This window comes from Numida meleagris, chromosome 8, assembly GCF_002078875.1.
Source record: "Numida meleagris isolate 19003 breed g44 Domestic line chromosome 8, NumMel1.0, whole genome shotgun sequence".
In the NCBI taxonomy this organism is placed as follows: Eukaryota; Metazoa; Chordata; class Aves; order Galliformes; family Numididae; genus Numida; species Numida meleagris.
Genome location: NC_034416.1, coordinates 805,947 through 832,791, shown reverse-complemented (window position 1 = coordinate 832,791; position 26,845 = coordinate 805,947). Strand labels below are relative to the sequence as shown.

The 26,845-nt window shown below is 55.5% G+C and overlaps 1 protein-coding gene across 3 annotated transcripts; it reads left to right on the top strand.

Moving 5' to 3' along the window:
* Nucleotides 2,927-18,721, top strand: LOC110403319. Of its 3 annotated transcripts, XM_021406429.1 has the most exons (4): nucleotides 2,927-3,694; nucleotides 5,763-5,986; nucleotides 6,335-6,492; nucleotides 13,066-18,721. In XM_021406429.1, the coding sequence occupies exon 4, from the start codon at nucleotides 15,004-15,006 to the stop codon at nucleotides 15,961-15,963; it is 960 nt and encodes a 319-aa protein (XP_021262104.1). In that variant the 5' UTR covers nucleotides 2,927-3,694; nucleotides 5,763-5,986; nucleotides 6,335-6,492; nucleotides 13,066-15,003; the 3' UTR covers nucleotides 15,964-18,721. The 3 variants fall into 3 exon arrangements, with proteins under 3 accessions (XP_021262104.1, XP_021262105.1, XP_021262106.1); XM_021406430.1 differs by lacking the exon at nucleotides 5,763-5,986; XM_021406431.1 differs by lacking the exons at nucleotides 5,763-5,986; nucleotides 6,335-6,492.

The window sequence follows — 26,845 nt, the reverse complement described above, 5'->3', positions numbered from 1 at the left end:
CAAGAAGAAGGCCCATGCAGCTTCTGCTCCAGAGAGACCGCGAGGTTGGTGCTGGAAGATGCTTCTTATCTCTAGAAACATCTGGGGAATTTTCATTTAAAGGTTTTAGTATATCAATCTGGAAAGCGCTGTTGGAAGTGGACATCACCCACAGCCTTGTCTGTTTCAAAAGAGAGCCGAAGCTCGTTCTTTTGGAAAAAGAAAGTTCCAGAGTTCTGCCTGCAGTCAGTTGAGCGCTCAGCCCTGCTCGTGGCCGGCCCCCAGCATCCCCTCTTCCTGCTCCAGCATAATGGGAGCTCAGAGGCCAGCGCAGAGACACAAAGTCAGCACGCTGGGAAATCAGCGGGATGTGTGTAAACCGGCTTGGATAAAATCCACCCCAAGCACAGCCCATACCATAACATCACCAAGAGCACTGAGGCTCTGAAGCCTGAGAAGTAGCGCTTCATCTCTCCCCATCCCCCCATTGCTTTTCCCACTCCCACTCCTGCCGTTCACACCTGGGCTCCAGTTGCTGCATCCAAGGACCACACTGAGCCTTGCGCTCGCAGCGCTGCTAAAGCCAGGACTCCAGCTAAAGCCAGGCTGGGTTATTCTGGGTGGAGGTTTTCTTCCTTGTGGAGGGACTGTGGCTGTACCAGGCTGGATGTCCAAGCTGGCTGTGTGGCTCAGTGCGGGGAAACACCCAGGAGCCTGCAGCAAGCATCTCTCATTCCAAACTCCCCCAGTTCAGAGATTAGGCAGAAATTCAAACAAATGAAGGCAGTTGCTGGAGAGGACAGGAAGCAATTACAGACCACCCTGTAAAGGCAGGACAGCTCGCAGCTTGTGTGGCTGCTGCTGCTGTTTAAACAACAACAACCCCCGGGCTGGGGAGGGCAGGAGCATCTCGGAAGAACAATGCTGGAGCGAGGTGCTGGAGGAGTCACAAGGAGGATGGATGCAAAATGCTCCAGCCCAGGGCTCTGGGTCCTTGTGCGTGGGTCGGGAGGGTCCCGCTGGCAGGAGGAGCACAAACAGGATGGGTTCACGGACCCAACAGGAGCCAGGACCTCCTGGTACCACGCCAGTGAGCAGACCCACGCAGGTCAGGGGAGGGGGCCACAGGATGCCTTTTCCATCTGCAGGGCCATTTTGCAGCAGGATTTTTTCCCTTTGCCATGAGGGAGGCATTTTCAAGCTGTTTTCCCCAGGATATCCCAGCTCCGCCTGACAGCTGGTTCCCATTGGGCTCCTGACCAAAGCAGGCTCCAGAATGGGTGGGAGTGGGCGGGAGCGGGGGAAGGGAACCTAATAACGACGAAGACGAAGAAGAGGAAGGATGAAAGGCACTGAAATGTGGAGGGTGGAACTGAAGCAGGAGGACACTCGGTGGGAGGGGCTGGCGAGGCTTTGAAGCTCCTCGCTATGGGGAGCCTCCTTTAAACCCTACACCATATTGGTACAAGGTGGGGGAGGAGGGTCTGCCTCTATTGCCCTCTGAGATATTGCAGGGGGTCGTGCCCCCCACATAGGATGGGCTGCTTCTGTCCGTTCAGCATTGTAAAATGCTTGTCGCATCTCCCATTGCCTCCTGGTCCCCTGGCACTGCCAGTCCTTGTGGTAGAGGGCTGGGGAGGGGGAGCCCAGAGATGCTCTGCTGGGAAATGACCCAGAGTGAGGGTTTGCTCATGAGGGCTGGGCTGGATGTGGGCTGGAGGACTCAGTTCCCGAGCCAGGAGCTCGAGTGGGGCAGGCAGGGCCTGCAGGCAGCACGGTGTGCACGGCAGCTCTCCCTGCAGAGCCACTTTGGTTCTGCTCTGGAGGGAAAGCTCAAGGAGAAAGCTGCCCGCCTTTGTCAAAGCCACGGGGCGTGATGTTGGGGTCAGACCCAGATGAGTTCTGCCTGCTGCAATCCGGTAGCATAGTTCTTGTTTGCAAAGCACTCACATTCCCGTGTCTGATCTCTGCCCAAGAACTTGTTATCCTGAAGTGTTTGCTGGATAATTTGGACCTGATTGCAGTCCCCTCGTGCAGGGAGTGTACACAGCAGTCAGGCCATGAGCACCTCACTCCAGTTCATGATCTGTCTGGGTTTGCATTGCAGACCCTGCAAGCAGCGTGCAATGCTGCAAAGCACGTGGTCGCTGTTTCAGATTGTGCCTTGCTCCCAGCCCTTATGCGCTCATTGCAGCCAGCACCACCACTCCTTTCCTTCTTACAGCAGCACGGGGCTCACAGGGACATTTGATGACATTGGGCATTGCAGTTCCTGTGTGCATCACAGCACCCATCTGACTTTGGATGGAATTCATTCAAAAGAAGGGCAGGGAAATCCTGCTTTAAGAAGGTGCCAGGAGGACATTCCCTCTTCCTTCCCAAATCAAACCCAAATGAAAATCTCCCTGGGAAATTAGAACATGACAGTTTGTTAAACTACAACGGGCTGAATTCAGAGCATCAAGAAAGACCACAGCAGCCAAAAAATAAAGTCACACAGACCACAACAGAACAAGCTCAGCTGACACCTGCCTTTGGAGTGCTGGGTACGTTCTTTTGTCAGCTGCACGACCTTAGAGTGTGGCTGAGAGTTTATTCCCATTGGATCCAAGGTGCCTTGCCCCAGTCTAATACTGTCCTGAAGCAATGAAAGCAAAAGGGCCGATCCTTGCTGTTGCCCTGCAGGGAGCAGAGCAGTGTCCAGAGCCGTGCTGGGGCTGTGGGAGAGCACCCCAACCCCCCAGGCTGTAAATCTCTGGAGGAAAAAAATACTCTGTCAGTGCATTGTTCAGCCCAAGGTTGTCAGGAAATCAGCAGGGGGAGAGGCACGAGGTGACATAGAAAAAACAATGGAAGGAGAAAGTTAACAATAACATGTTTTTTTTTTGTTTTTGTTTTTTTTTTTTTTTGAACAGCAAGCTATTTCTGACAGAGAACTGGTGGAAGGTTCAGTGTGTTTGCTGGTGCAGGACCACAGCCAGGCCCTGGGGGTGCAGCCGGGTGCCCCTGCCCTGTGTGCTGCTGCACTGGGTGGTGGGAGCATTGGGGAACGCTCAGAGCAGTGCAAGGCTGCAGGGAAAGCTCTCAGGGCAGCTCTCAGGTCTTGCAGAGCATCTCCATGATGAGGGAGCAGGGGGGACCTGGTGAACACAGCTTCCAGTTCCCTACAGGGCAGAGGTTCTTCCCATGTGCAGGCAGGCTTGAATGGACCCAGGTGGGCATAGTGGCTGTTAACATCCTAAAACCAGGTGAGAAGAAGCAGGTGTGTGGGTAGGGCATGAGAGGATCCAGGCAGCCCTGTGCAGGGCCAGCACCTCCCTGCCCTGCCCCACCCTGTTCAGGTTTGCATTGGGATCTTCAGGTGCCTGGTACGCTGCGACCAATTGGAAAATTGAATGCGATATCAAGTTAATTAAAACTGCCCTCTGTGTGTTAATCTTCTTGTCAAGTTTTAATTAAGTGCTGATAAAAGCTCAGCACAGGGGGTGGTCCTGAACTCCCCCAGCCAGCCAATGGACTTCTCGTTAGCACATCACCGGGTTACTGGGAGTCCCCAGTGCCCAGGAAGCCTGGCTGGTGAGAGCACCTATGCAGGGGTGCTGCCACTTTCCTTTGAAGAAAAAGTGAAGTGTGGCCATTTTCTGGCCTGCACTCAGTCCTCCCTGCCAGCCCGGATGTTCTGCTGTGAGGCACTGTAACTCAGGCTCATCTCAAGGTAATGGCCATCTCCTGCTGCAGGGGTGGGCGTGGGAACATCAGGGTGGATTGGGGCTCTCCAGGGATTGATTGCTCTGCTCCTCCCTGGGAGCCTCTCTGGGTGGATGCTGCTGCATGGGGCTGAAGGAGGGAAGCTGTGCAGAACAGAGGCAGGCAGGGCATGAGGAGTTGGGAGTATGGGCAGCTGTAAGGAGGGTGCCCGAGGTCCTGATGGATTTAGAACGAGTTGGAGCGATGTTAGCAGCCTGGCAAGCTCACACCTGCAGGGCAACAGGGCGGAAGAGAGGGCAGTGCCGGCAGCAGTGGCAGAGAGGTGTGGGACAGTCTGTTTCCTTATCATTGGGTGGCAGCGGGGTTAGCAGTGCCAGCCCTGCCCGGTGAGCACTGGGGGCAGCTTCCCTGCAGCAGCACGGAGCTGTGGGGCAGGAGCTGGGGGCATTGCAGTGCCCCCCAGGAGCCTCTCTCAGGACAGGGGCAGAGCTGCTCCCACCCCCTTCTTTTTCTTCCCCCCCCCCCTATAAAACCTCCTGCTCCAACTCTGCAGGAAAAATTTTTCCTCTTTTAGAAAATCTGTTTGCCTGGACAGTATCTCCCTAAAGCGGACGAGGTGCTCCCCACCAGGTCTGGCCATTCCTCTCCTTGTTAGTTAACGAGCGCAGGCTGGATAGCAGTGATTCTAGCAGCTCAGCTGTCTCTTACGACCCTTTTTTTCAATGCCAGACAATCTCATTTTGCAGCAATTATCTCAATCATTGACCATAGATTGAGCCAAATAGTTCCTCGCTATAAATTCCTGTAAATATTTCCATTGCGGAGCTGACATTTCCCTCTGAACTGACAATTAAACCATCTTTGCACAGATATTACCATTACATCTAACCTCTATCGATTCCATTTTTGCATTTTTTTTTATAGGCAGCATGTTTCCCACTCTGCATACAAGTCTCACCTAAGCTTTTCGTTGTGTTTTTAAGGTCCCTATCCAAAATTAAAGACGTTTCCCATTTTAACTTACAACACCTTGTAATGCCTCTAAAGCACCACAGATATCCTTTGAAATACCTCAGGACCAGCTCGAGTGCACAAATGGAATTAAAGGTTCCTGGTTTAGAGCCCGAGTCATTAACTCGAGTGGCCGAAGTGTTTCTCCTGCCTCGGGTTTCCCAGCTCAACACAGGTACAGCACCTGCATTTACAATTAGGAAGTTATGAAGTGATACTGCTTTTAAAATTGATGGTGACTGTTCGGTGCTCCCGGAAGCCCTGCTGCGGGTTTCTGACCCTCTCCCCAGGCTCGGGATCAGGCAGCGTGGTTTGTCTTGGATGTTTCTTTCCATTGTGCTCCAGTATCCAGTGCGCAGGGTTTGGTTTCACTGGTTACGAGCAGTCTTTGCCTCTGTGTGCAGGAAGGTGCTCAGCTCTCCGTCGTGCTCTCCACTGCGCTGCAGTGAGTGCTTGGTGCTTGGCTGGGGCAGCGTGGGTGCTTCTGAGCAGTGGTTTGCTCGCCCCAACCACCGAGATCGATGCTGTGTAGGCATTTTCGTGTGCTGGGAAAGAGAGGCTGCAACCACCTGGAATCAATTGCCAGCACAATGGGAGCTGGCATGGCTAGTGCTGGGGAGAAAGAGGTGGACAATGGTTTATTTACCAGGAACACCGCTTTGGGGACGATCAAATCCATTGGTGAACTCGTGCCAGAATGGATGAATAGAGGGGGGGGGGGGGGAAAGAAGGGAAAACAAAAACCACGAGAAAAGTCAAAACCTTTAGTCATAGTGCTTGCTGAAATGAGTTTGTTTTGATTGTGAGCGGACACTGAGGAATCTGCAGCGGGGGCCGTGGCCGAGGGAGGGTGAGCGCTTCCTGCCCCACACCACAGCCCCCAGCCCTGCCCCGTGCTGATCTGCGCTGGGAACCTCTTTATGGAGCAGCCCTTTCTCCCCTCATTTGTTTGGAAGTGCCGTCCCCACTCGCTGTTTATCTCCGGGGCAGCGCTAACAGCCACTGACAGCACGAACAGCCTCCGTGCTCAGCTCTCCGCCTCCTTTTAATGTTCCCATAATCAGAACCAGCGCTTCTATCTCCTCCTCCGTGCACGGAACCGATGCCCCGTGAGCTCTGTGTGTACCTGTGGGTGTCGTCTCGGTGCTGTGCGGGTGCTGCTCGGCTGCCACTTGCAGCAGGAAGCGCTGGCAGGGGCTGAAGGGCAGCAGAAGGACGGCTCAATTATTCTGTGTCATCCGCGAGGAGCTCAGCTCCTGTCGGAGTCCCACCGGAGAGCAATGGAACGGTAACTCAGCTGCAGGAAAAAAGGGAAGTGGGGGGAAAGGAGGGAAGAAAAAGGGGGGGGGAACGGCCCGCAAAGTCTGCACAGAAGCTGAGGTCACGGGGATTGACAGCTGCTAGGAGATATCTCAATTCTTGTGCCGAAAATAACACCTCTCTGCACCACAGATCTGGGTTTTCAATTAAATATGGGGCAGTGAAGAGGGGGGGGGAAAAAAACTTCGAGATAATTTCAGAGGAGGGAGAGGAAATGGGAAACAGGCTTATAAAGGAAGTCTCTCTTGCTGGTCCCAGTAACCTTATTTCCTTGCGTTTGTCCTGTGAGTTTCTCTTTCTCATCTCTTATCTCCAGCTCTGCTTTTGAAGCCCTGGAAACACAGAGGTGTGGCCCTCAGCAGAGGAGCTGGACAGGAACACTTCCCTCACATCGTCCTCAGTGTGGGGAATGACATCTAACTGCTGCCGTTGTGCCCAGGCATGAGCCTGCACCAGCATCACCAGTACTAGTCGGTAATACACAACACTATTGGGTAAAGTGCTGCTGTTGCTGATATAAAAGTGATCAATAATGGCTGTGGCCTGCTCACTGTGCTTGGCCAGGGATGGGTGGGGATGCTGGGGACGTTATGGGGCTGTGCTGGGGTTCGTGCACCTGCTCTGCCCCCTGTTCCCCTCCTCCCTTCTGCGTCCAGCCAATTCCACCCTGCATCCCGTGCCCAGCAGTGACTGCAGCTCCTGTGCTGGAGCCTTTGGCTGCTTCAGGGATGCATTCTGCCCATGTGCCCATGGAGAGGTGTGTGCACCTGAGGCAAGACACAGCCCCAAGGTGCCCATGTATTTTGGAGGGCTGGGAGGTGCCAACAGGTGTCCAGGCAACCAAATACATCTCCTGTGCCCCAGCCACTCCCCAGACACGTGCCCTCCAGGAGCCCAGGAGATGTCTCTGTCCTCTCCTTTGCCCCACATCTCTCTGCAGGTGGAGAATGAAGCAGGAGCCGGAGTCATCTGCTTTGTAAGGAGACTCTGCTCCCTTTCCCCCAGTCCTGGACCTGTGCACTGGGAGTCATACTCACACACCATAAATTGTATCTGCTGTTGCACTGACAGGCTTCCCTGGAACACGGGCCTGTTTATTTTATATGCCGAGAAACATAAATGTTTGCACTAAGCAGCAGACACGATGGGAGCAGATGCAGGTATTTCACCTTTGAATCCCGGCCTCGCCGGCTTGCTAGGAGCTGAGCAGGAGGCTGATGAATTGCAAACACATTAAGACCCCAACTTGCTGGCAGACCTCTTGCCTGGCTTTCTCAGCTGTTTAGCTGATGAGTTGTTTAAGTGGTCTTTTTATTGTGCTTCCTTTCCAACTGCTCAGACATGCTGATGGTAGGAGGCTCTGCTGAGCTCCAGGCAGTCCTCCCCAGCCCGTCCTTCACACCAGGGGGTGTTCCTGAGCCCTTTTGGGCTGATGGAAAGGGGTCTGCGTGTCACCAACCTATGGACCGATCTTGCTGGGTCCGTGGGTTTCATAATGTGGACCACCTATTGTGATTTGACCTGGGTTTGTTTTTATTAGAGTCATGTGAACTCATTTCTGAGTGTCCTGAATTGCTGCCCACAACCTGAGTGACCGCTCTTCCCCCTCTAAAACTTTTACTGAGATGCCAAAGCATTTCTCTGAGCTGGATGTTATTTCCTGGCCTGATGTTGATTCTCTGCTTCTTCCGAACTTTGTCCAGACCCCGAAGGGCCCCCACGGGAGCGTGTTCTCTCAAAACAGGGAGCTGATAGCTGAGCTCCTGGGGTCAGCCCGCTTCCATGCAGCACGTGAGGTGCTGGATGTGCCCCTCAGCCGCACTCTGCCCAGATCCTTGAGCCCAGAATCCTGTGGTTGCGGGTGGCAGGGGTGCTCCCATTGCACCCAAACCTGCACTGAAGGCCAGGAGGCCACTGCCAGGGCACTGGGTGCTGCCTGGAGTAGGGAGCAGGGCTGGGAGCTGCAGGGGGAGCAGGGAGCGGCAGGATGTCGGGACACAGCACCTGGAAGGAATTAGCGCTTACCCTCAGCCATGGCTTGTAAGGAGAAAGAACAAAGCAGGCGAGGAAAAACCAGAGCAAGAACAAAATGGTGCTAGTGGGAAAAGGCATTCCTGCTGCTCTGCAAGGGGGAAGGGGAGGCCCGAGCAGCACGGCAGGGCTGTGGGGGCAAGGCTGTTCTCTGCAAGGGGCTCAGCCTCTCTCACGTTTTCTTTTCTGTTCACTTCTGCCTCAGATTTTCTCCTCCTCTTTGTCTTTCCCTCTCTTTCCAGCTTTATCCCACCCCTCTTTCCTTCTCCGCTCCGTGCTTTTTGTACACAGGCCTCTCACGCATCCCCTTTGCTCTGTGCCATTGCAGACAGTGTGCAGGCGGTGTCCTTCCTGGTGCTCAGCGTCCATCCCCTCCTCGCAGGGGTTGTGCAGGATGGAGCCCGGGTGCCAGCCCTCTCCCACAGACCCCCCCCCACCCCCTCCAGCCGCAGAAATGTGGAGGCAGAGTCCAACTGTTGCTGTGTTTGGGTAATTAAGGGGCATTCCGAAAACTGCCGCTGTTTTGAAATGACCCATTTTTATAAGGGATACTCTGCCCTTATTCTGCGGGGGGGCAGAGAGGTCTCATCCCCTGCGGGTTATGCGGTACCGGCCTCCCAAAGGTCTTTGGTTAAGGCAGCGATGATCATTGGCCTCTGAATGACTCCTGCCTGCCGCCTTCAAGGCCTGATCGCAGCAATTAGCCAAACAAAAGACGACGATTGCTGCGTTTCACAAGGGATTATTCTTCCTTCCCCTCTTGCCAGTGCGTTCTGTTCAAGGTGAGGCTTCATCGCCCCACCGAGGTCCCCGAGCTGGGAGCAGGACTGCAGCCAGTCTGCTCCAGCTGACAGCCCTGGATGCACTCTGCGGAGGAATTTGTTCCTAAGCCCAGTGCGCGCAGCATTAATAACATTTGCAACCCTCCTCGCTCTTCAAATGTGCCAGAGGTTTGGCTGAGCACAAACCTGGCTCTGTTATTGTGCAGAATTCCTGGAGCAGAAGAGCAGAGGTTGTAAACCAGAGCTCTTGGACCCAGGGAAATTCTGGACTTTGCGAGGTAGCAAATAAAGTGAACCCTCGGTGAGCCCTGGGTTCTTCTCTCTAAAGCACTGCAAGGACGGGCCTCAGAGCAGCTGGGAAGGCTCTCCCCTTTTAGCCCTCTGCTCACCACTGGCTAGGCTGGCTGGTCCCCTGGTGCTTCTGGCCGGCTGCAAGCAGGAGCCATGTGCTCTTCTCGGCCACGTTTCCATCCAGCAGTGTTGGCTTGGGGCACCGGGCGAGTTTGGAGAAGTATTCAGACCTCTGAGCGCTTTACCCACAGCTGAACTCGAGCAGAGCTGGTGACAGGAGCGGCCTCCATAACTCATCCACTCTGTCTCCCTCAAATTCCCAACTTCCTGAGTTTCTCCCACCACCATCTTCTGTCCCTATAGGGCCTGATGTAATAGGGTAGCAGTAAAAAGTTACTAGGTATAAATGAACTGATGGGGATTAAAGAACCAGCACATGCCTCCTGGAAGGCTTTAAAAGCATCCTGTTTAGAAACAGCTCTGTTTCTGTGTCCCGCATTCTTTGTAATTTTCTTTCTCCTGTTTTTTCACTCATACGGAGGAGCTGCAGATGGAACAGGCTCACCGGGTCCCTGCTCACGTGTCCTTGCGGGGCAGTGTCCCACACAGGGCCTTCCCCAGGCATTTCCTTGCATTTTCATTTGGTTTCAGATAGCTCATGCCTTGCCCTGGGCACCTCATTACATCTAGGAGTGCAGGGGTGGGGTGCAGGCACTGCTCACAGGGAGATGTGTGAGGTGGAGCCGGGATGCAGCGGGTGTTGGGGATCGGCTCCAGCCACGGCTCTTCTGTGGCACGCAATTTTGCACAGAGCCGTTCCTTGCAGAGCCCCGCTGCCTTTGTTAGAGCCATGTGCCACCGCCGGTCTGCTCGGGGAGGAGGAGGTGGCCGGCTCTGTGTGTGGCTCTACTAATTTATTCCTGGGGAATTTTGGTCTTGCCCCCCCGCTGTGTCAATGTGTTCCACCCCACGGATAAATACCACATGCGCTCTGTGGCAAACTCGGTGGCCGTTTTTTTTTTTTTTTTTAACCTCGTTTGTCAGTTGGGCTGTGGCAAGGGTCCCTGGCAGTGCTCTGGGAGCCGTGGGCAGCGGCCCTGTGCCCTCGGAAGTGCGGTGCTGGGAGCTCCCCCGTGAGCAGGGAGGAGAGCAACAGGCTGCGCCGGGCTTGGCCGGTGCTGATTAATTTGTGGCCGTTGGATGCATGTTCTGGCATTTCTGTGGTATTTAGAATGTCTTCATGGCTCCAAAGAGCAGCCTGGCGTGGCTTAAAGGAGCCCGTAGAGCTGGACCGTGTTCCTCAGTGGGAGCTGCCCCGGTGCCGCTGCTCGCAGGTGGGGCTCCTGCGCTGAGTGCCAGGGGTTGGCAGGTTGGAGCCGCTCACCCGCGGCGCTGCAAAGATCTTTGCTACAAGGATTGCGCTGGGAAACGTGAAGAGGCCTCTGCTCCCCTGGGATCCTGTGCGCTTCCCAGCTCCGCCTGAACCGCACGCGCAGTGCCTGAGCAAAGGGTTTTCTCGTCGCACCTTGCTACTGGAGATGGACGCGGAGCTGAGGCGGGAGCGGGGCCGTGGATGTGCCGTTCTGAACGAGAGCAAAGCAAACATTTCAGACGGTATCAGCTGAGCTTTGATGTGAGTTGCAGAGTGGAGGCCTGGGCCAAAGCGTGTTTCTTTTTTTCCAAGCAGTTTGGAAAGAGCAGAAGCTCGGTTCATGCCTACCTTCAGAAAACCCTCCGGCTGGGAGGGGATCCCTCCCGCTGCCTTTCTGTGCTGCATTTGCATTCTGGGTGGCCTGGAGCTTTTCCCAGGGTCACCGAGAGAAACCAGAACCGGGCTGGGCAGAGTCCCAGTGACAGTGGAATATTATTGAGGCCATGGCTGAGCGTTCACACGCCCACATGCAGCCGAGCACAGCTCCCGCCTCCCTCGGGCTGAGCGCAGTGCCCTATCTGAGCGCTGCCATCTCCCTCCACCTGCTCAGCGCACGTGTAGGTAACGCTGGCAGCCTTTCTCTGGAACAAAGTGTGGGAAGATGGTTTGTTCTTTCCCCAACAATCTGCAGCTGATGAGGTGCATGTGTTTCTGCAGCGACAATGGTGATAAGGGAGTGTTAGTATCATCATAACTCCCTCGTTTTGAGGAAAATATGGCTTTTTGTTCCAGACAGTTTCAGCATTTTGCAGAGCTCTCTGCAACTGCAAGGCAGGAGCGGTGCCTGTGTCCAGCTGCTTTGCACGAACCTTGCTGAACAAACCCCGCTGTCAGAGCCTAGTGCCCACCCAAAGCCATGAGATAGACATGTGTGAGAGGAAGATTCCACATTAGAGCTGACGTTGATCCAATTGGAGGTGTCTCTTCTGCTACAGCGGGTCTCAGTCTTAATTTCTCTCTGTCATGCCTTCTGCATCTGCCTGCGTGCTCCCCCCTGCGCCTGCAGTTTCAGACTCAGCAGAGCTGGCTGGTCGGGGACGCACGCATGGTGTTTGCATCACACTGCAATGTGCAGACAGGGTGCCCAAACAAGAGCTTTGTGTGACGTTGTTCTGGGCTCCAAGGGTGCTGTGCATCTCCTCTCCTTCATTTCACTGAGGGTAGGGGCTCAGCCATCGCTGCCGCTGAGGTGGAGAGCGGCACTGGATGAGGTCAGGGCACCCAAAGCTGCTCTTGCAGGAGGAGGCACTGGGAAGGGAGAGTGAGGCTGTGATGATGCTCTGCAGGGTGCTGAGGACCTTCTTCTGCCGCACTGATAATGCTGTCTGGTGGCACGAGGGACACCTTGGGGCAGAGCCCTTCCACAGCCTGCACTCCCTCACAGGACACAGCTGCACAGCTTCTCACCGCAAGCAGCAGGATCCATTCCAGCCATGACATAGCTTTGGTTTCCCCAGCCTCTGTGGCTTGCATCCGACGTGGACCACCGGTCTCCCAGCCAGCTGCTCGCCTGCTGCCATTGCCCTGCCCACACATGCTGTGAGCAGAGCAGGACCCTGCTGCCTGCCGCTCTGCGCACTCTGCCCAGCCCCGCAGCGATGCCCGGAGCGCATTTCCTACAGCTCAGCGTAATCACGGGTACGCGCAGGGAGCACTCCCATCCATCTGCTTAACTCTTTGGGAAAAGAAATAAAGAAGCCAAACAATGAGTGAGTACAAAAGCATATGTGAAGAATTGGCAAGGAGCGTTCCCTGACTCACAGCATCCTTGCTTCTGCATGTCTGCTCCACGCACAGATCGCTGCCTCTCCTTGCCTTTGCTTTAATTAGTAAGGGCTGAGCACACTCTGGGAACATGCTGGAAGAGGAGTGATGAACAAAACAGCAGCTCCAGAGGAATGCAAGCACCGAGGAGTTTAAGATGGAAAAAGGGGCCGGTCTGCATTCTGCGGCTGTGCGTGCATTGCGGATGGACAGGGGCAGTGCTGGGGACAGGCAGCTTCCACCCGCGGGTGTGTGCAGGCACCGTGGGAAACAATTCCTGGCCATGGAGCTGCGGGGCTGGGCCTGCTGCATGGTGACCACTGCAGCCTGTGAGCAGCGCGGCTCCCGGAGCAGGCAGAGGCACGGCCAGGCAGGGCTGCCCGCACCAATTAGCTGTGCCAGGGTGCGTTCCTGAAAGCGTCGTTTCTCTGGGTGGTATTTAGCTCATGCTCTTCTGATGCTGGATTAGGGGTCTGGAAAGTCTCTCCTTGGGCCTTGGCCAAGGCTGTGCTCAGATACTTCCAGCGACGTGCTGCTTCTCCCTCCTGCAGCAGCTGAGAGGTGACCTACACCCATTAGCTCTGCTCTGTGTAGCACCACCCAGGTGCCCCGGCCGGGTCACTGCCTTCCCAGGAGAGCACAATTCCTCCCCTTCATCCCACCATAGATCCACGCAGACCACCTGCCTGTGGTCTCTCTGGCTGTAGCTAGGGCTTGGCTCCATTAGACTAACTCTCTTCCTTGCAGCCTCCCTGAAGAAGCCACAGACTTTCTCAGCAGCGCTCCAAGAATGCAGCCTAGTGGCCTCGCCGCGCGCCCCAGCACACACCGCGCTGTCACCACTCCCAGGTGACAAACGAGCGTGCCGGGAAGGGGAAGGCTTCCATGGGCAGCATGACCCCCTCCTCATCCCTCTTCAGGAGCGAGATCAGGGCAGTGATAACGGCTTTGTTTCAAAGGAAGAAGAGGAAGGAAAATGGAAGTGATGTCTACAACAACAGGAGTTGCCTCACCCAATGTCCCAAGGACCTTGGCTGCCAAACCTGCACGGACATAAACGGCTTGAACAATGCACGGCCCTATCTGGGGGCCGCAGGAACCCCTCTTTCCTCGCAGGATCAGATACGGTGCTGGCACGGATGGGCACTCCGGCCATTGTCCCACACCCTCCAGCCGGCAGTGCTGCCCCAGCTCTGCGCCGGTGGCCCGAAGTGGCAGAATCGCAGGAAATCAGACCAGGTCATATCCCACATGAAGTGCATCACGGCTCGAGGCATTATTTTTTCCCCACCGTTCTCGGTGGCTCTTTCTGGACACGAGGAGCAGTGTGACACACAAAGAGTTGGCTTCCCAAAATAACTCTGCGTGCAGTTGCTGCCGGGCTGATTCACGGGCTACCCACGGCCACATCCTCCCTCTGACCAAGGCTGAATGCAGCTGGCCAAAAAGCATCCGGCAGGGCTGGGACCGCTCCTGGGGCTGCGAGGGCAGCAGTGCTGGCTCACGGGGTCAGCACCTGCTGTGCTCTCCTTGCCCTGTAGTGAGCAGAGTGGGGGAAGCCCCTCTATTGCACCCCTCCTAATGCACCTACACCATTAAATGAAGCTGCTGCTCCTTGCAAGCACTCCCCCGCCCTGCGAGGCTGTTCCCACCCATCTCCCAGCCAGCAGCGTGACCCAGCAGCCTTCTGCCTTTAAGATATTACCCTTAATTAATTTGTCTGTACCGATACTCCTGCTAATACTATTATTTGTAATACCTCAGTGCATCCCCGGGGAAGGGCACAAGTCTTAATTAACATCTGTAAAGCTGCCTGAGCACCATCCCTGGAAAATGTGAGGCAGGGAAGGTTACTGTCATACCAAGATGGTTTTAAATTCTTTCCTTTTCCCCTTTTTTCAGACCCCTTCATGTTTGTTTTTTTTCAGCAGACACTCAGAACTCCGCCTTCCCAGGCTTGTTTCCCAGCATTACCTGTGCCAGCAAAGAGCCCATTGCCCCCTGCCCCTCCCCACGGCACGGCCCCACTGCCCCGTGCAGCAGGCAGGGATCGGCAGTGCTCGTGGATTTCCTCAGCACATATCTGCACAGCTCTCACCCGGGTCTGCATGCACACACTCACAAGCACGCTCCCTCCCTGGACGCACGGAAGTTTTCCTGCAGTGCTTTGCAGCCCCCAGCAATGTGCAGGACCACATTCCTGCCCAGTTCAGCAGTAGCGCAGGGGCTGCCCAGTGCGCTCACCACGCCGTGCGGTGCCTGGGGCCCCGCTGCTGCTGTGCCGAGGCTGCTCCGCCAAATCTCCCACATCTTGGCCGAGCTGAGCTCCCAGGCCGGCCAGATTTCTTATGCTTAGCAAAAATATTCATTAACGACTTAATCTGCACACACACAGGGGAAGCTTTTAGTGTATTTGCTCTAGGTCCGTGAAACAGCGATCTGGCCACCGTTTTAAACTCTGCCTTGATCTGTGATGTCAGAGATGAAGAATTCGGCAAAATGCTGCTGGGGGAGATGTCCCGAAGCATCCCCCGTGCTCACGCTGCAGCGTAACCATGGACATGCACTGCTCCACTGAGAAAGCGTGCACTGCAAAAATGTGCTTTGAGCCACAGCTCATGGCCGTGGGACCAGCTGTGTGCTTGGCGTTTGTTCGCCAGCTCCGGGATTTGTGTCACAAGCTCCATGTCATTTGTGTCCCAGCTGCTGAAAGCACGGAGGAAGCAGCTGAAAGCCCTTCACATCTGCTCCCTGGGAGTGCCAGAGTTCCCCGCATGCCACCCTTACCGCTCCTCTGACAGCTTTGGGTCTGAGGGCTCTGGGGTTTTCAGTGATGTGGAGTCCTACACTGGGGTAGGATTTGGCAGAGCGGTGAGGGTGAGTCTCTTGACCCTGGCTTACATGGAGAGGAGAGTGGGAAGGGAGCACATGAGCCCATGCCAGGACACTGTGCTGATGCCAGCTCCACACAGGAAGACAGCTCCAGCCCCAGTGCCCGGCCGTGCAGATGCTTTGAGGACACCATGTGAGCACAGCCAGGGCTCAGGAATGTCCTGCTGTGTCCTCAAGGGACGTGCTGGGAGATCTGAGAGGCTCCTATGGGACAGCATGGAACCCATGGACCGAAATGAGGCAGTGACAACCGATGCACATTGGTCCCCCTTCCCACTCCCCCCACAGACTCTGTCTGATGCTAACCTGTTACAGCTGATAACAGCCGCAAACGCTGCTGCTGCTTTCATAAAAATTCGTGGGATGCCAGATTATTTCCACGCGCAATGGGAGCTCTGGGGCCGTGCCTGCACGAACTGCTTCCCAAACACCTCCCACCACGGCCGCTGCAGGAATGGGGTGGGAATGCCCTGGGGCTGGGGCTGCCCAAAATACCGACCACTGGTTGAGGACAGATGGACAGATGGACGCACAACTCCTATAGGAGATTCACGGCACCCGGGGTACTCCATGGACACGTCCCGATGGAAGATAAGTTCCTCAGTCCCATGGGAACATGTTCCAGCCAACAGCCCCGTGCCTGTGCCCCGAGCAGGATGTGCTCCCGCGGAGCAGCGCAGGGAGGGCGCGGAGAGAGCAGTTGGCAGGAGCGCAGCTGCGGCTCGGTGTGAGTTTCTGGGGGGATTTTTATAGGGGGAAGGCTGATGAGTAATAAACAAGGTGCTGCCTGATTCTTGTTTGGAGGAAAAAGGGGGGGGGGAGGAGAGAGGGGCTGAGGGAAAGGGAGAAGCACAGGGAAGAGGAGAAGGAGAAAGAAATGACCTTGGTGAGCTTTTCTGGCCGCTCTCCAGGTCGCAGGCTGATGCCAAAAAAATCTCCGAGTCCCTTTTGGCTGGAAGTACGCTCCCTGCGTTAGGTGAATCACACACACATTTCTGGAACATTACATGTTCACAGTTGCAAAGCTCGCAGTAATTAGAAAAACTACGAGACCAAGGCAGGGGGAAAACTATGAGTCACACATGGAAGCGGTGTTATTGTGCTGCAGGAGGATCAGCTTTGCAGACTGACGGAGGTAAGCGTGCAGTGACTGCCCCCTGCGCTGCCCAGGCGTGTGGGGCTGCGTGTGCACGGAGGGGCTGAGCTGCACCCAGGTGGGGTGCTTGGTTCACGTGGGATGGCTCCGGACAATGTGCTCTTAACTCACTGCGGGGATGTTCTCACCCGCAGTCGGAGGGCTGCCCACATTAAGCATCATCCGCATCCAACCATGAATTTCACCGTATCAAAAGAAGCTCTTCTTCCCGCAGATTAAGAGCTGTCATGCCTGGAGCTGGACACAAGGAGTTATTTCAGCTCAGTGACCTGCACTGGAGGGTACCCAGCTGCCACCAGGTGACGTGTGACCACTCCCCAGCACGTACCTGTGGCACGGGCTGACCGCCCGCCCGCTGCCACTCTGCATTGAGATGGTGGAGGAGCCCCCTGCAGCCCCCTGCGTCCAAGGGGGTTTCATAAATCACGCAGACAGTCTTGTTTCAAATGAGCTGATGGATGGAGCTTTCATCCCTTTCTTTGCACGACCCTTCTGCTGCTATTCATTAACAGCACAAAGGGTGCTTTAACCTGGGAGCAAACCGGGCTCTTCTTTGTTTAGTTAACTCTCCTCCTGAGTCCTCCCATTTGGCATGGGCAGAGCCATGCTCCTCATGCGTGCATTGCACTGTGTCGAATTACCTCGCATCGTGTTGCGTTGTGTTGTGCTGCATCACCTTGCCTTGCATCACATCACATCACGTCACGTTGCATCAGATCAGGCTGCATCGCACCCTGCTGCTTCGCATTGCACGGCATTGCGTCACGTTACATCGCACCACGATGTGGCACGTGCCATTGCACCTTTGGGTGGGCTCGCAGCACAGTCACTGCCTGGGTCCTGAGCAGCGTGAGCTCCCGCCAGCCCGGGGACAGTGCTCTGAGATCAGCCCTGTGCAGCAGCGATGGGCAGAGGGGGCTGCCAGCGGTCAGCGGAGACTCCATTCAGGGAAGGCCAAGGAGTGGATTACGCAGCAGACGATGAAGCGATGCTATGGACAAACCGCCCAAACACGAAATCTTCCTGCAATACTCCAAGACAGATTGTTACACATCTCTGCCAAGAAATCAAACATTCCTGCTAGAGTCAGGGCTTTCACAGAAGCCCCCTCCGAGACATCAAGTGAGGCTAAGACAACAGTCCAGAGCTTTGCTAGCAAATCATGAGTCCCGAGTGTCTCTCCAGCTGGCAGGACCATCATTGACCTGAATGGCCTTGTCCTCCCCGAAGCAGCTCTGTCAATTTGGCCACAATCCACTTAATAATGTAGCTAGAGTATAAAGATGTATCCAGGCCCAACCACAAAACAGCTGGAGTCTGTAGGGTTGACTTAATCCTGGTAGAATAAAACAGGGAAACTAGTGGGAGTCAGCGAGGATGTTGCTGGCTGGGTTTGGAGCAGTGCTGAGTAATAAAAGGGATCAAATGTGTTAGGCGCAAGCTGTCTGGAGCCACAGTTGTTGTTGTTGTTTTAACTAATTGAATTTTAGTGCTGGTGAAAGGTACCAGATTGACAGCTCTGGGGAGCGGTGTCTGCTTCTCACACCAGGTACAGCACAGCCAGCCCCCTCTTAATTCCCATCTTGGCCCAGACCCTGTGCTTTCCTGTCATGGGGAATGCTCCTGACATCCTTCCCTGTGCAGCTGGGACCTGCACCAGAGGCTCTCTGCGTGCCCTGCTGACCTGCCTGGTGGTGCGGAGGTGCTTCAGGTCTGGGAGGATGGGACAAGCAATGGTCACAGGGACCGTGCTCATGCCTGGAGAGGTGTGGAAGGGAGGTGCTGCTCAGAGTGAGACATTCACTTTGGCCAGCTCCCAGGAAGGGCTGTGCATGGGAGAGCAGGGCTGTGGCTGGGTGGGAACGCTGGAGCTGAGGGTGGAGGGTGCGGGCAAGAGCAGCATCTCCAGAAGGGAGCAGCAGCTGCATCCCTGCAGGGCACTGGGCAAGGATGCAGCTGCACACGGGTGCTGGGTGGCACAGGCAGGGGCACTGCAGGGCTTTGCTCCCCTGCTGCGAGTCAGGGATGGTCCTTGCCAGGTCAAGTGCTGCAGGGTCAGTCACTCTGTGCACTTCCCCAGTGAATGTATGACAGCCAGGAGACACCTGCACCATGGGTGCTAGAGTGAGTCTGGACCTGGGGTATGCAGGGCCGGGTGCAGGCAGCAGAGAGACCCTCTGTTCCAGCAAGCGTGCTCAGGACAGCAGCTACGCAGGGCTGCCTGCTTGCAGGGCACCTTGTCAGTCCTGCTCTATAAATAGCCAGGAAACAGCCCGGCAGGAAGCTGCAGACTTTTGGAGGGGAGAAGGAAGGGCTGGGCTTCAGCACTGCCAAGTCCTGGTCAGTGGGGGCTGGCGGGGCCGGGCAAGGCACGGCCATGCTGGCAGCACAGTGCTCTATCCCATCGCAGGGCTCTCACTGTCCCTGGGCTGGCAGCTGGCAGCTCCACAGGCAGCACAGGGCAAGGCCGGCTCTGCCTCGATGGGAGTGCTGCGCTGCTCCCATTGCGGGGGCTTTGCAAGTTGCTTAGCAGACTTTGAGGAGGATTCTTTGAGGTTCTGCCCATTTTCAGGCACGCTATGACCATCCAGATGCAGAATCTGGGAGCATTTTGTTTGTGATCCTGATGGGCACAGGACACAGATTCCTCAGCATGCAGGTCCCCTTCTTGGTGGCTCTCTAACTTAGATGAATAAAGCGCTGGTTCCAGGGCTGAACGGAGCACTGCTCTGCTTTGCTGCGTCAGTTCCTATGTTCTGACCCACATCTTGCAGGCACCTATTGGGAGCTGGCTCTGGTGTCAGAGTCACAGGATATTGGATTTCCAGCTGGGGCAGCTGCATGGGAACTGTGGTCCTGCTAATAACATGGCATGTCCCATCCCTGCCCATCCCGGGAGGAGGGAGTTGAAAACAAGGAAGGATTAAGAAAAGCCTTTGCTCTACTGTAGTGTGCCCTGGGTTGCTTTAATTCAGGTTTTTGCTAGGGAGTTAAGCTGTTTGTTTTTTTTTTTCACTTTTTAAGTGATCCCAAGTTTTGAGTGCAGCCGTGCAGTGCTGTGCTGTGCTGTACAGGAGGAGGCTCAGCATGGAGCGCATGCAATGCAACAGCTGAGACTCAGCATCCCCAGTGCAGGGGACATGGCAGCTGGGGCAGTTACTGCCAGCACCCAGCGTGCACATGCACAGGAGGGAAAAGTCAGCACCATCTCTGGGAACAGCCATGTCGGGGGACAGGTACCCTGCTCCATACACATTTTTTGTAGTAAAAAGATCAATGCAGCCTTCCATATCTGAGCTTTCCCTTTGGGAGGGATGTCGGGGCAGGACACGGGGATCTGCTGTCTTTCAATGTCACTTCAGCAATCAAAGCCCCCCCAGCTCTCACTTCAGACGCTGAGGGCTCTGGCTGGTGGCAACGCACAGCGCTGTCTCCCCACTCGTGGCCAGCTGCTCCTGCTAATTACCGAGCTGCTGCTCTCCGCAAACCGTGCCTGCGTCAGAAGCCCGGCATCAAGGCGAGCCGGCATGAGTCAGAATGGAAAACCCTGAAAAACACCGTGCAGGGCCCAGGTGCTGCTGGGGCTGCGTGGATCCACGGTGCCCTCCTGCCAGCCCTGGACAGGGCACAGCGGGGCACAAGACCTGCTGCACCTGAGCTGTTGCTGCAGCCTAGGTCAGTGCTGCAGCCTGCACTGCCTGTCTCCTGGATCCAGGTGTGCCGCTTTGGCACTTCTCACTGCCCTGCGGCTCCTTCATCCATATGGATGTTGGGTGCCCCATTGTCCTCCGGAGCTCCCCATGGGGTGCAGACCACCAACCCTGCAGATTCCATCTCAGGTTTGCAGAGAAGCAGCAACCGCAGGGACATGCAGTACACAGCATGACCAATCCCCAGGGGAAGGGAAGGGCTGAGGATGACCCCGCCCCTCCCCAACCCCAAAGCCCTTGCTCGGGGTCCTCCAAAGGCTGGCTTCAGCCCGAGGTCCGTCCCAGGTCCCACCCGGCGCGGTGACAGTGGTGGCAGCGGGAGTGGCGGTGCTCAGCCAGCACCTGGCACTGCTGCTGCTCGGAGCCGGCGTCATTGAAATGCAGACAGCGAGGGCTGCACGACAAAGCGGGTGGCGGGCGTCCCTGTAAGCTGGCCTTGCATGCCACCTACGGTTCTTTCGGTGGAGGTGATGCGCGCTCTTTGTTTGACGGAGGAGCGGTTTATTTGCAGTCAGGCTGAGGCATCAGTGGCAGACAGAGATTCCCCAGCGGCTCTCTCTTTATCTGGAGTAAAACTCCAATATAAAACCCATAATAGGCAGTGTTGGCGCCTGGCCACAGCTCAGCTGTGCTGGAGGGCGGCACGCACTGCCCCGCTCACGATGGGCACGGAGCTGGTGCGCATCTGGCAGAAAGCAGCTGTAATAAGGAATGGTTAAGAAATGAGCCACATGCTATTAAGATGCGCTGTGGGGAGTAAGTGGGATCTCGTAGGGCAGCACAGGCCAAGGAGACCGTGTAACTGGTGGAGCAGCTGTGCTCTGAAGCTGCCACTGCATGGCTGCTGCACACTGGGCTCTTGGATCCAGCAGGCAGCGGCCCCAGAGCCTTGCAGCTGCTCCAGCCCCAGCCCTGAGATGTCTCCTCCTCCTCCCAGAGGTGAGTTTGAGCCTCAGACCCTGACGTTCCAATCCCAGCTTTCAATTTCAGACAGCCTTGGGTTTCCTGTGTCCAGATTTGGGTTTGCAGTTTTCTTTGAGAGGAAGAGGAGCAGCAGCTGGGTGGTTAAATCCAGGCCCGGACGCATCCCTGCCAAGTTGGCGAGACCTCATACTGCAGCTGTCCCCAGGGCTGGGGCATCTCAGAGTCCTGCTGTCCTGGCCCTGGTCTATGCAGGTCAGGGGCTGCAGGACGGAGCTCTGGCACGTGGGACGAGTGACCACATCCAGCATCATGCGGCACGGGGAGGTGACGGCGAGCAGCAAAGAGGATGGGAGAGACAAATGGCTGTGCCCTGCGTGCCAGCACTAATGGGGGAGGATGTGCTCGAAATGCTAACAGCATAGTCACCACCGGAGCGGCAATACGGAGCTGATGGAGCTGAGCTGATGGGGCTGAGTGCAGGTCACAGCCAGGGGAGCCAGCCGGGTTTGACTGATAGTGTCTCACCTTTGAAGCACTGTGTGAAGATGCGGTGACTTGGAAATCTGCACCGTGGAGCCTGAGCTTCGTCAGCCAGGCTGCTTCTGCCTCAATGCATTTAAAGGGGATGGCGTCTCGATGCCAGAGAGGAGCAGTGCTCGTACCCCAGCCGGGGCTGATATAGACCGAGATGAGTGCTGGGTTATCTGAGAATTCTTCCCATAAACATGGGGAGGGTGCTTCTAAACGGCCTCCCTTTCCTGGGGATGCAGGGCGCATGATGGATGCTGTGGCAGGCACAGTATCTATCAGAACCCTGTCATGACATACCTGGAGGTGAAGAGCAGCCATCTCCAGAGGTGACCACAGCTCTGGACCTTTCCAAAACACCCATCCAACACCTGGCAGGAGGGGCTGGCAGGGCGGGGGCTGGCCACGCTGTGCTGTGCCACCATGTAGCATCGCACCACGGCCGGGAGGTGACACCCTGCGGTGCCCCTGCTCCTGCCTCTCAAATCCAAACGCGAGGTTGCCTTGGAGACAGCGGGACAGATCAGTCCCCGTGGCTCTGATGGCTCCGAGATGCAAGCTCGTGCCTCGCAGGGAGCTGTCCTGGCACAATGGCAGCGCCCTGCACCTTGTGCTGCCTTGCTGCACCCGGGGGCTGGCAGCCCATCACCCAGCGAGGTGCTGCACATGGACCGACTCCTATGGGCTCCTGCATGTGAATCCACCCGGCCCGGGCATGGGGAGCACAGGGCAGCTCTGTACCGGCCGTGGACGAGCAGGGCCCTTCAGTGCCAGCACTGGGGCTGCTGGTGGTGGGAAGCTGCCCACGCCTGCTGCTGCTGAGCCCCGGAGCCCCCAGAGCCCGCTGTCCTGTGCTGGAGATCTAAGCTCAAACAATAAGGGTAATGGACAGGAAATTAGAGATAAGTAGGTGGTTTGACAGGATTAGGGATAAGCAAAAGAAACATAATTATGTGATAGCTGCTATCGGACAAGGGCTTCTATGAAAGGGAATGTAAATGACCTAAAAAAAGCACTACACCAGATCAAACAGCCACACTTTGCAGATAACAGCCCAAAAACCACAGCGTATAAATATTTATCACAAATGAATTCTCCAAACACTCCCTACTCACAATCACGTTAACAATAGATGGGATTGAGGATAATAAAGGTTTTCACAATCTTTTTTTCTCTTTTTTTTTTTTGTTTTTTTTTTTCCTCTGGGGCTTTCATGCCCGTCCAGCTGTGTGGGTGGGGGTGAGATAGGAAGAGCAGTGAGCACCCAGCCAGGCACTGCAGTGGGTGCTGTGGGTGCTGTGGGTGGAGTGGGTGCTGTCCCCCCATTGCACTCAGGGTCCCATGCTGGCAGTGGGGAGCAGCCAGCAGCCCTGGGATCTGCCCCGCTCTCCGGTGAGCTCCTCTCCTTGTTGTTATTTATTTGTCAAGAGGGAGCACAAAGCCTCCATAACCTGGGCTTGCAAATTACTGAAGCCCAGGAAATGAAAACTCCACGGCAGCATTAATTGGAGGGCTTTTTAATTAAAATCAGCTTGTTTCCCGATCAAAGATTAAAGGAAGGAAGAGAGCTGGAAAAAAATATAATAAAACAACTCCCTCTCTGCCCCTCTCTGGCATTCATGAGGTGTGGGCTGAGCACCCTGCGTCATCCCCGCTGCTTTGCTCTCATACCTTTTGATTTTTTTCCCCACTAATGTCTTTTTTTGTCTCCTCTTTCTACCTGACCTCATCCTCAGCTCCTTTCCCTCTGTCTGTCTGAGCCTGGGCAGCCCCTCCCTCAGTGTTTGCTGGGCTCCATGTATGGGAGCAGGGGAGGCACCGAGTGCTGTTCCCCTCACCCATGGCTGTCCCCATGAGTGCCCCAGCATGGTGAGCAGAAGCTCCCTTGCCCAGGGAAGAGTTATTCTGCTCTGGACTTCCTGATTTGCGAATTAAATTCTGGCACAGAACTTACTGGTGCCTAAGGATTTCGCTGCTGTGACTAAACAGCATCCAGTGAGGCTAAACGAAGTGCAGTGCTAATGAAGCCATGATTTTGTTGCTTCGGAAGGACTGGTGTCCCCATGGCTGCCGAGAATTATGGAGGAGGAAAAATCAGGCACAGAAATCAGAATGAAATCAGGAAATTCTTTAAAGAAAATCATGAATTGGCCAAAAAAGGATTATTCCAGCACCAGCCCCAGAGCAGCCAGCAAGGACATCACGGCCCAAGCACCAGATGTGTGGGTGGGCTCAGAGCTGGCTCCGGGGATGGCAGCCCTCAGCCTGTGCTGCCCGCAGAGAGAGCCAAAGGGGTGACCCGGCCCCAGCAGAAGAGGGGCAACAATGATAAGGAATTGAGTTGAGGGGGAATTAGTGTCAGTCACCGCGGTTTATAGAAATGGATCTTGCCAAACAAACCCGATTTTGCTCGGTAATGAGATTAGGCTTGCAGCGGTGGAGGCAGCGTGTGGCTGCAGCGTGGGCTGCTGGCTCCTGTGCACCCCAGCACCCCGGACTGCTAACATGGCCCCGGGGGCACTCATGGGATGAGGAGGGGTGGGGGGGCTGCAGCACTGAGGGTGCTGGGGTGAGGGGTGCAGTGACTGCGCAAGCCCCATCCTGCCCACTGCCTCAAGTTCTGCTGCTGGGGCTCTGGAAACCCACTGGAAAATGGAAAGGGTCCAGAGAGGAGCCACGGAAATGGCTGAAAAAAATACCTTTGTTGTGCAAGTACCTATTAGCGCATGAGCGTGGGTTTGGGGAGATTAGAGGGGATGCTAAAACACTTTTTCCAGTGGAGGAAGGAGTAAGGGAAGTGCTGAGCAGAGGCTGAGTGTGGACAAGGTCACACTGAAGGTAACGCTCCCTTCTGGATGGGAAGATGACCTCTCACCATCCCCTGGGGTTTCTGTTCGGTTCTAAATCTCTCTGCAGCCGGGATGTTTCCCCAGACAGGTCCCAGCTGCACAGAGTGAAGGGCAAAGGTCTGGACATGGGGCAGGAGCACCCCAGCACCACGGGACAGGAGGCGGTGGCACAGAGAGCTGTGGCCACCAGAGGTGCTGCTGCATCCGTGGGGACCCTCTGCTTCCTGCCCCTTTATCCCCACTGTGCTGGGCTCCTCTCTGCCTTCTGCACCGCAGGAAAGTCAAGAGACGCATCCCCCAACCAGCGTCTCCTAAGCCCAATTTGCCTTAAGAACTGAAGATGTGCAGAACTCACTGAGCTCTGACTCCCAGCGGGTGCCACGCAGCGCCCCAGAGCTCCCCTCTGCAGGATGCTGGACGTGGCCAGAGGGGAATCCCCATGAGCCCCAGCTCCCGGCAGCCCGACCCTGAGCCCAGGCCAGATCACGGAGAGGGGAGCAGGGCAGGATGTGGGGGTGTCCTGGCAGCTGCTAGGAACCAGAGCTCTTCTCCCCATCTGAGATATTCTTGATGCGCACGAGATGCAGGCTGAATATGAGAAACACATTGATTGAGGTTTCGCAGCTACTGAACGCAGTAGATATGTATCAGTTACACCACAGCCCAAACCTGTATCAATGTGTTTCTAATAATCAGCTGGCATCTCATTAACATAAATAACTGTCTTCTCCCATTTGGGAGAGCGGCTCCGCGGCTTGCTAACTGCACATTACCCAAATGCCAATTGCTTATTAGAACAATCTTTCCGCAGGTCTAACTCCCAGGGAATGGTGGTGTAATAAGACATCACTTGTTACATAGTTGTTAGACCTTGGTAAATATGTTTCTAATCAGCAATTAGTACTTAATTAACGTGCTGAAAATATCATTTTCAATCTAAATGAAGCTTTTACGGGAAATCTGGAGAGCGAGGTGGGAAGACGTGAGCGAGTGGTGTGTGGGCAATGAGCAGAGATCAGGGCAGGTTGGAAAGAGGTGCTTGCCTCGTGATTGGGATGAGTCTTTGCTCTTGTGTCAGTGCAGCTCCGGGAAGGGGCTGGGCTGGGTGGGTGCCTCCCGTGCCCCCAGGCGCTGCCGCCGTCCCGTGGTGCGGCCAGGTGCCAGCCACGTGTGCTCAGGTGGGCGGCTTCACGTGCTCCTCGGGTGCCCCACGTGAAAACAACGCCGTGATGTGTTTCCATTTCCCCCCCAGGAAGGTTCTGCACCCCTGCCACCATCCTGCCTTCCCTCTATCAGCACATTCCTGCCAGGCTTCGCTCCCCGCTTTGCTTGCTGCAGTATGTCCTCCTTCGCCCTCGCTTCTCTTTTTCCTAAGGACAGACACGGGGGTGAGAGCAGGACGGGGCTGCGTGCCACCAGCTCGGTGGGACGGGGTCGGAGCGGCCATTCCCGCCCGGCTGCGATGCGGCACACGGGGCCTGCAGGCTGCCCCAGCAGCGTTGGCACGCACACAGGTGGAGGGATTCGGGGCTTTAATCCGCAGAGCCGCGTGTTTGTCCTTTTGTTTCTCAAGTGGTTCGGAGAGAATCTGCGCTCAGCAGCAGGATCGTTAACGCAGAGCAAACAATGGGCTCTTTAGGTCCTTTCCAGCTAATCATCATTGATCCAGGCTGACCTTTCTGTCCCTCCCCTAATCCCCAAATCTGGATTCTGCTTTGCTTTAAGCCACCTCAAAGGGAAGGTATCAGGAGATAAAACCCCGCGGCTGCACGAGCAGGGCTGCAGGCCACGCCGTGCCACACAGCACGGGCCACCAGGGGCTTACCCTTCTGCACCCTTTCCAAAAACCTCCCATCACCACCCTGCTATGGGCAAGGACAGATCCTCCTGCCGGGCTGCATGAAGCCTGGCAGCGGGTGAGGCTGAGGAGCTTCTGGGTCAGGGTGTGTGTTAGACTGAGCCTGACAGCTTCTGCTTCCTTGACACGGAATTTGCTAGAAAATACAGCTGCGATGTGAAATAAAGGCATTTGTGAGTGTGAGTTAAATTCCAGTAGTTCTTACCCTGTTGGATGTGACAGAAATGTTCAAACAACCAAAATGTTTTGAAATGCAATACTGGAAGGTTTTTGTTCCTCCATGTTAAATCACTGGTTTTATTTCAGATAAATGGCCCAGATTTTAAAGAGGAAAAAAGGAAAGTAATCTGAGCAATAAGCAAAATCAGTGGTGTCACGTACAAACACAACAGCGGGGGTGTGCTTGTCTGAGTGCGTGTAGGTTTCATTTTCCTGGGATAAATATGTGTAAGAAATTCAGTGATCATCCATCCATCCATCCATCCACCCACCCACCCGTCCGTCCGTCCGTCCGTCTATCCATCTTTCCACTAATCCTTCCACCCATCCATCCATCCATCCACACACCCTTTCTTCCATCCTTCCATCCATCCATCTATCCTTCCATCCA

Excerpts from the sequence above, each read along its gene's own strand:
- LOC110403319 (XM_021406431.1), top strand. The coding sequence starts at position 15,004 with ATGTCATTTGTGTCCCAGCTGCTGAAAGCACGGAGGAAGCAGCTGAAA.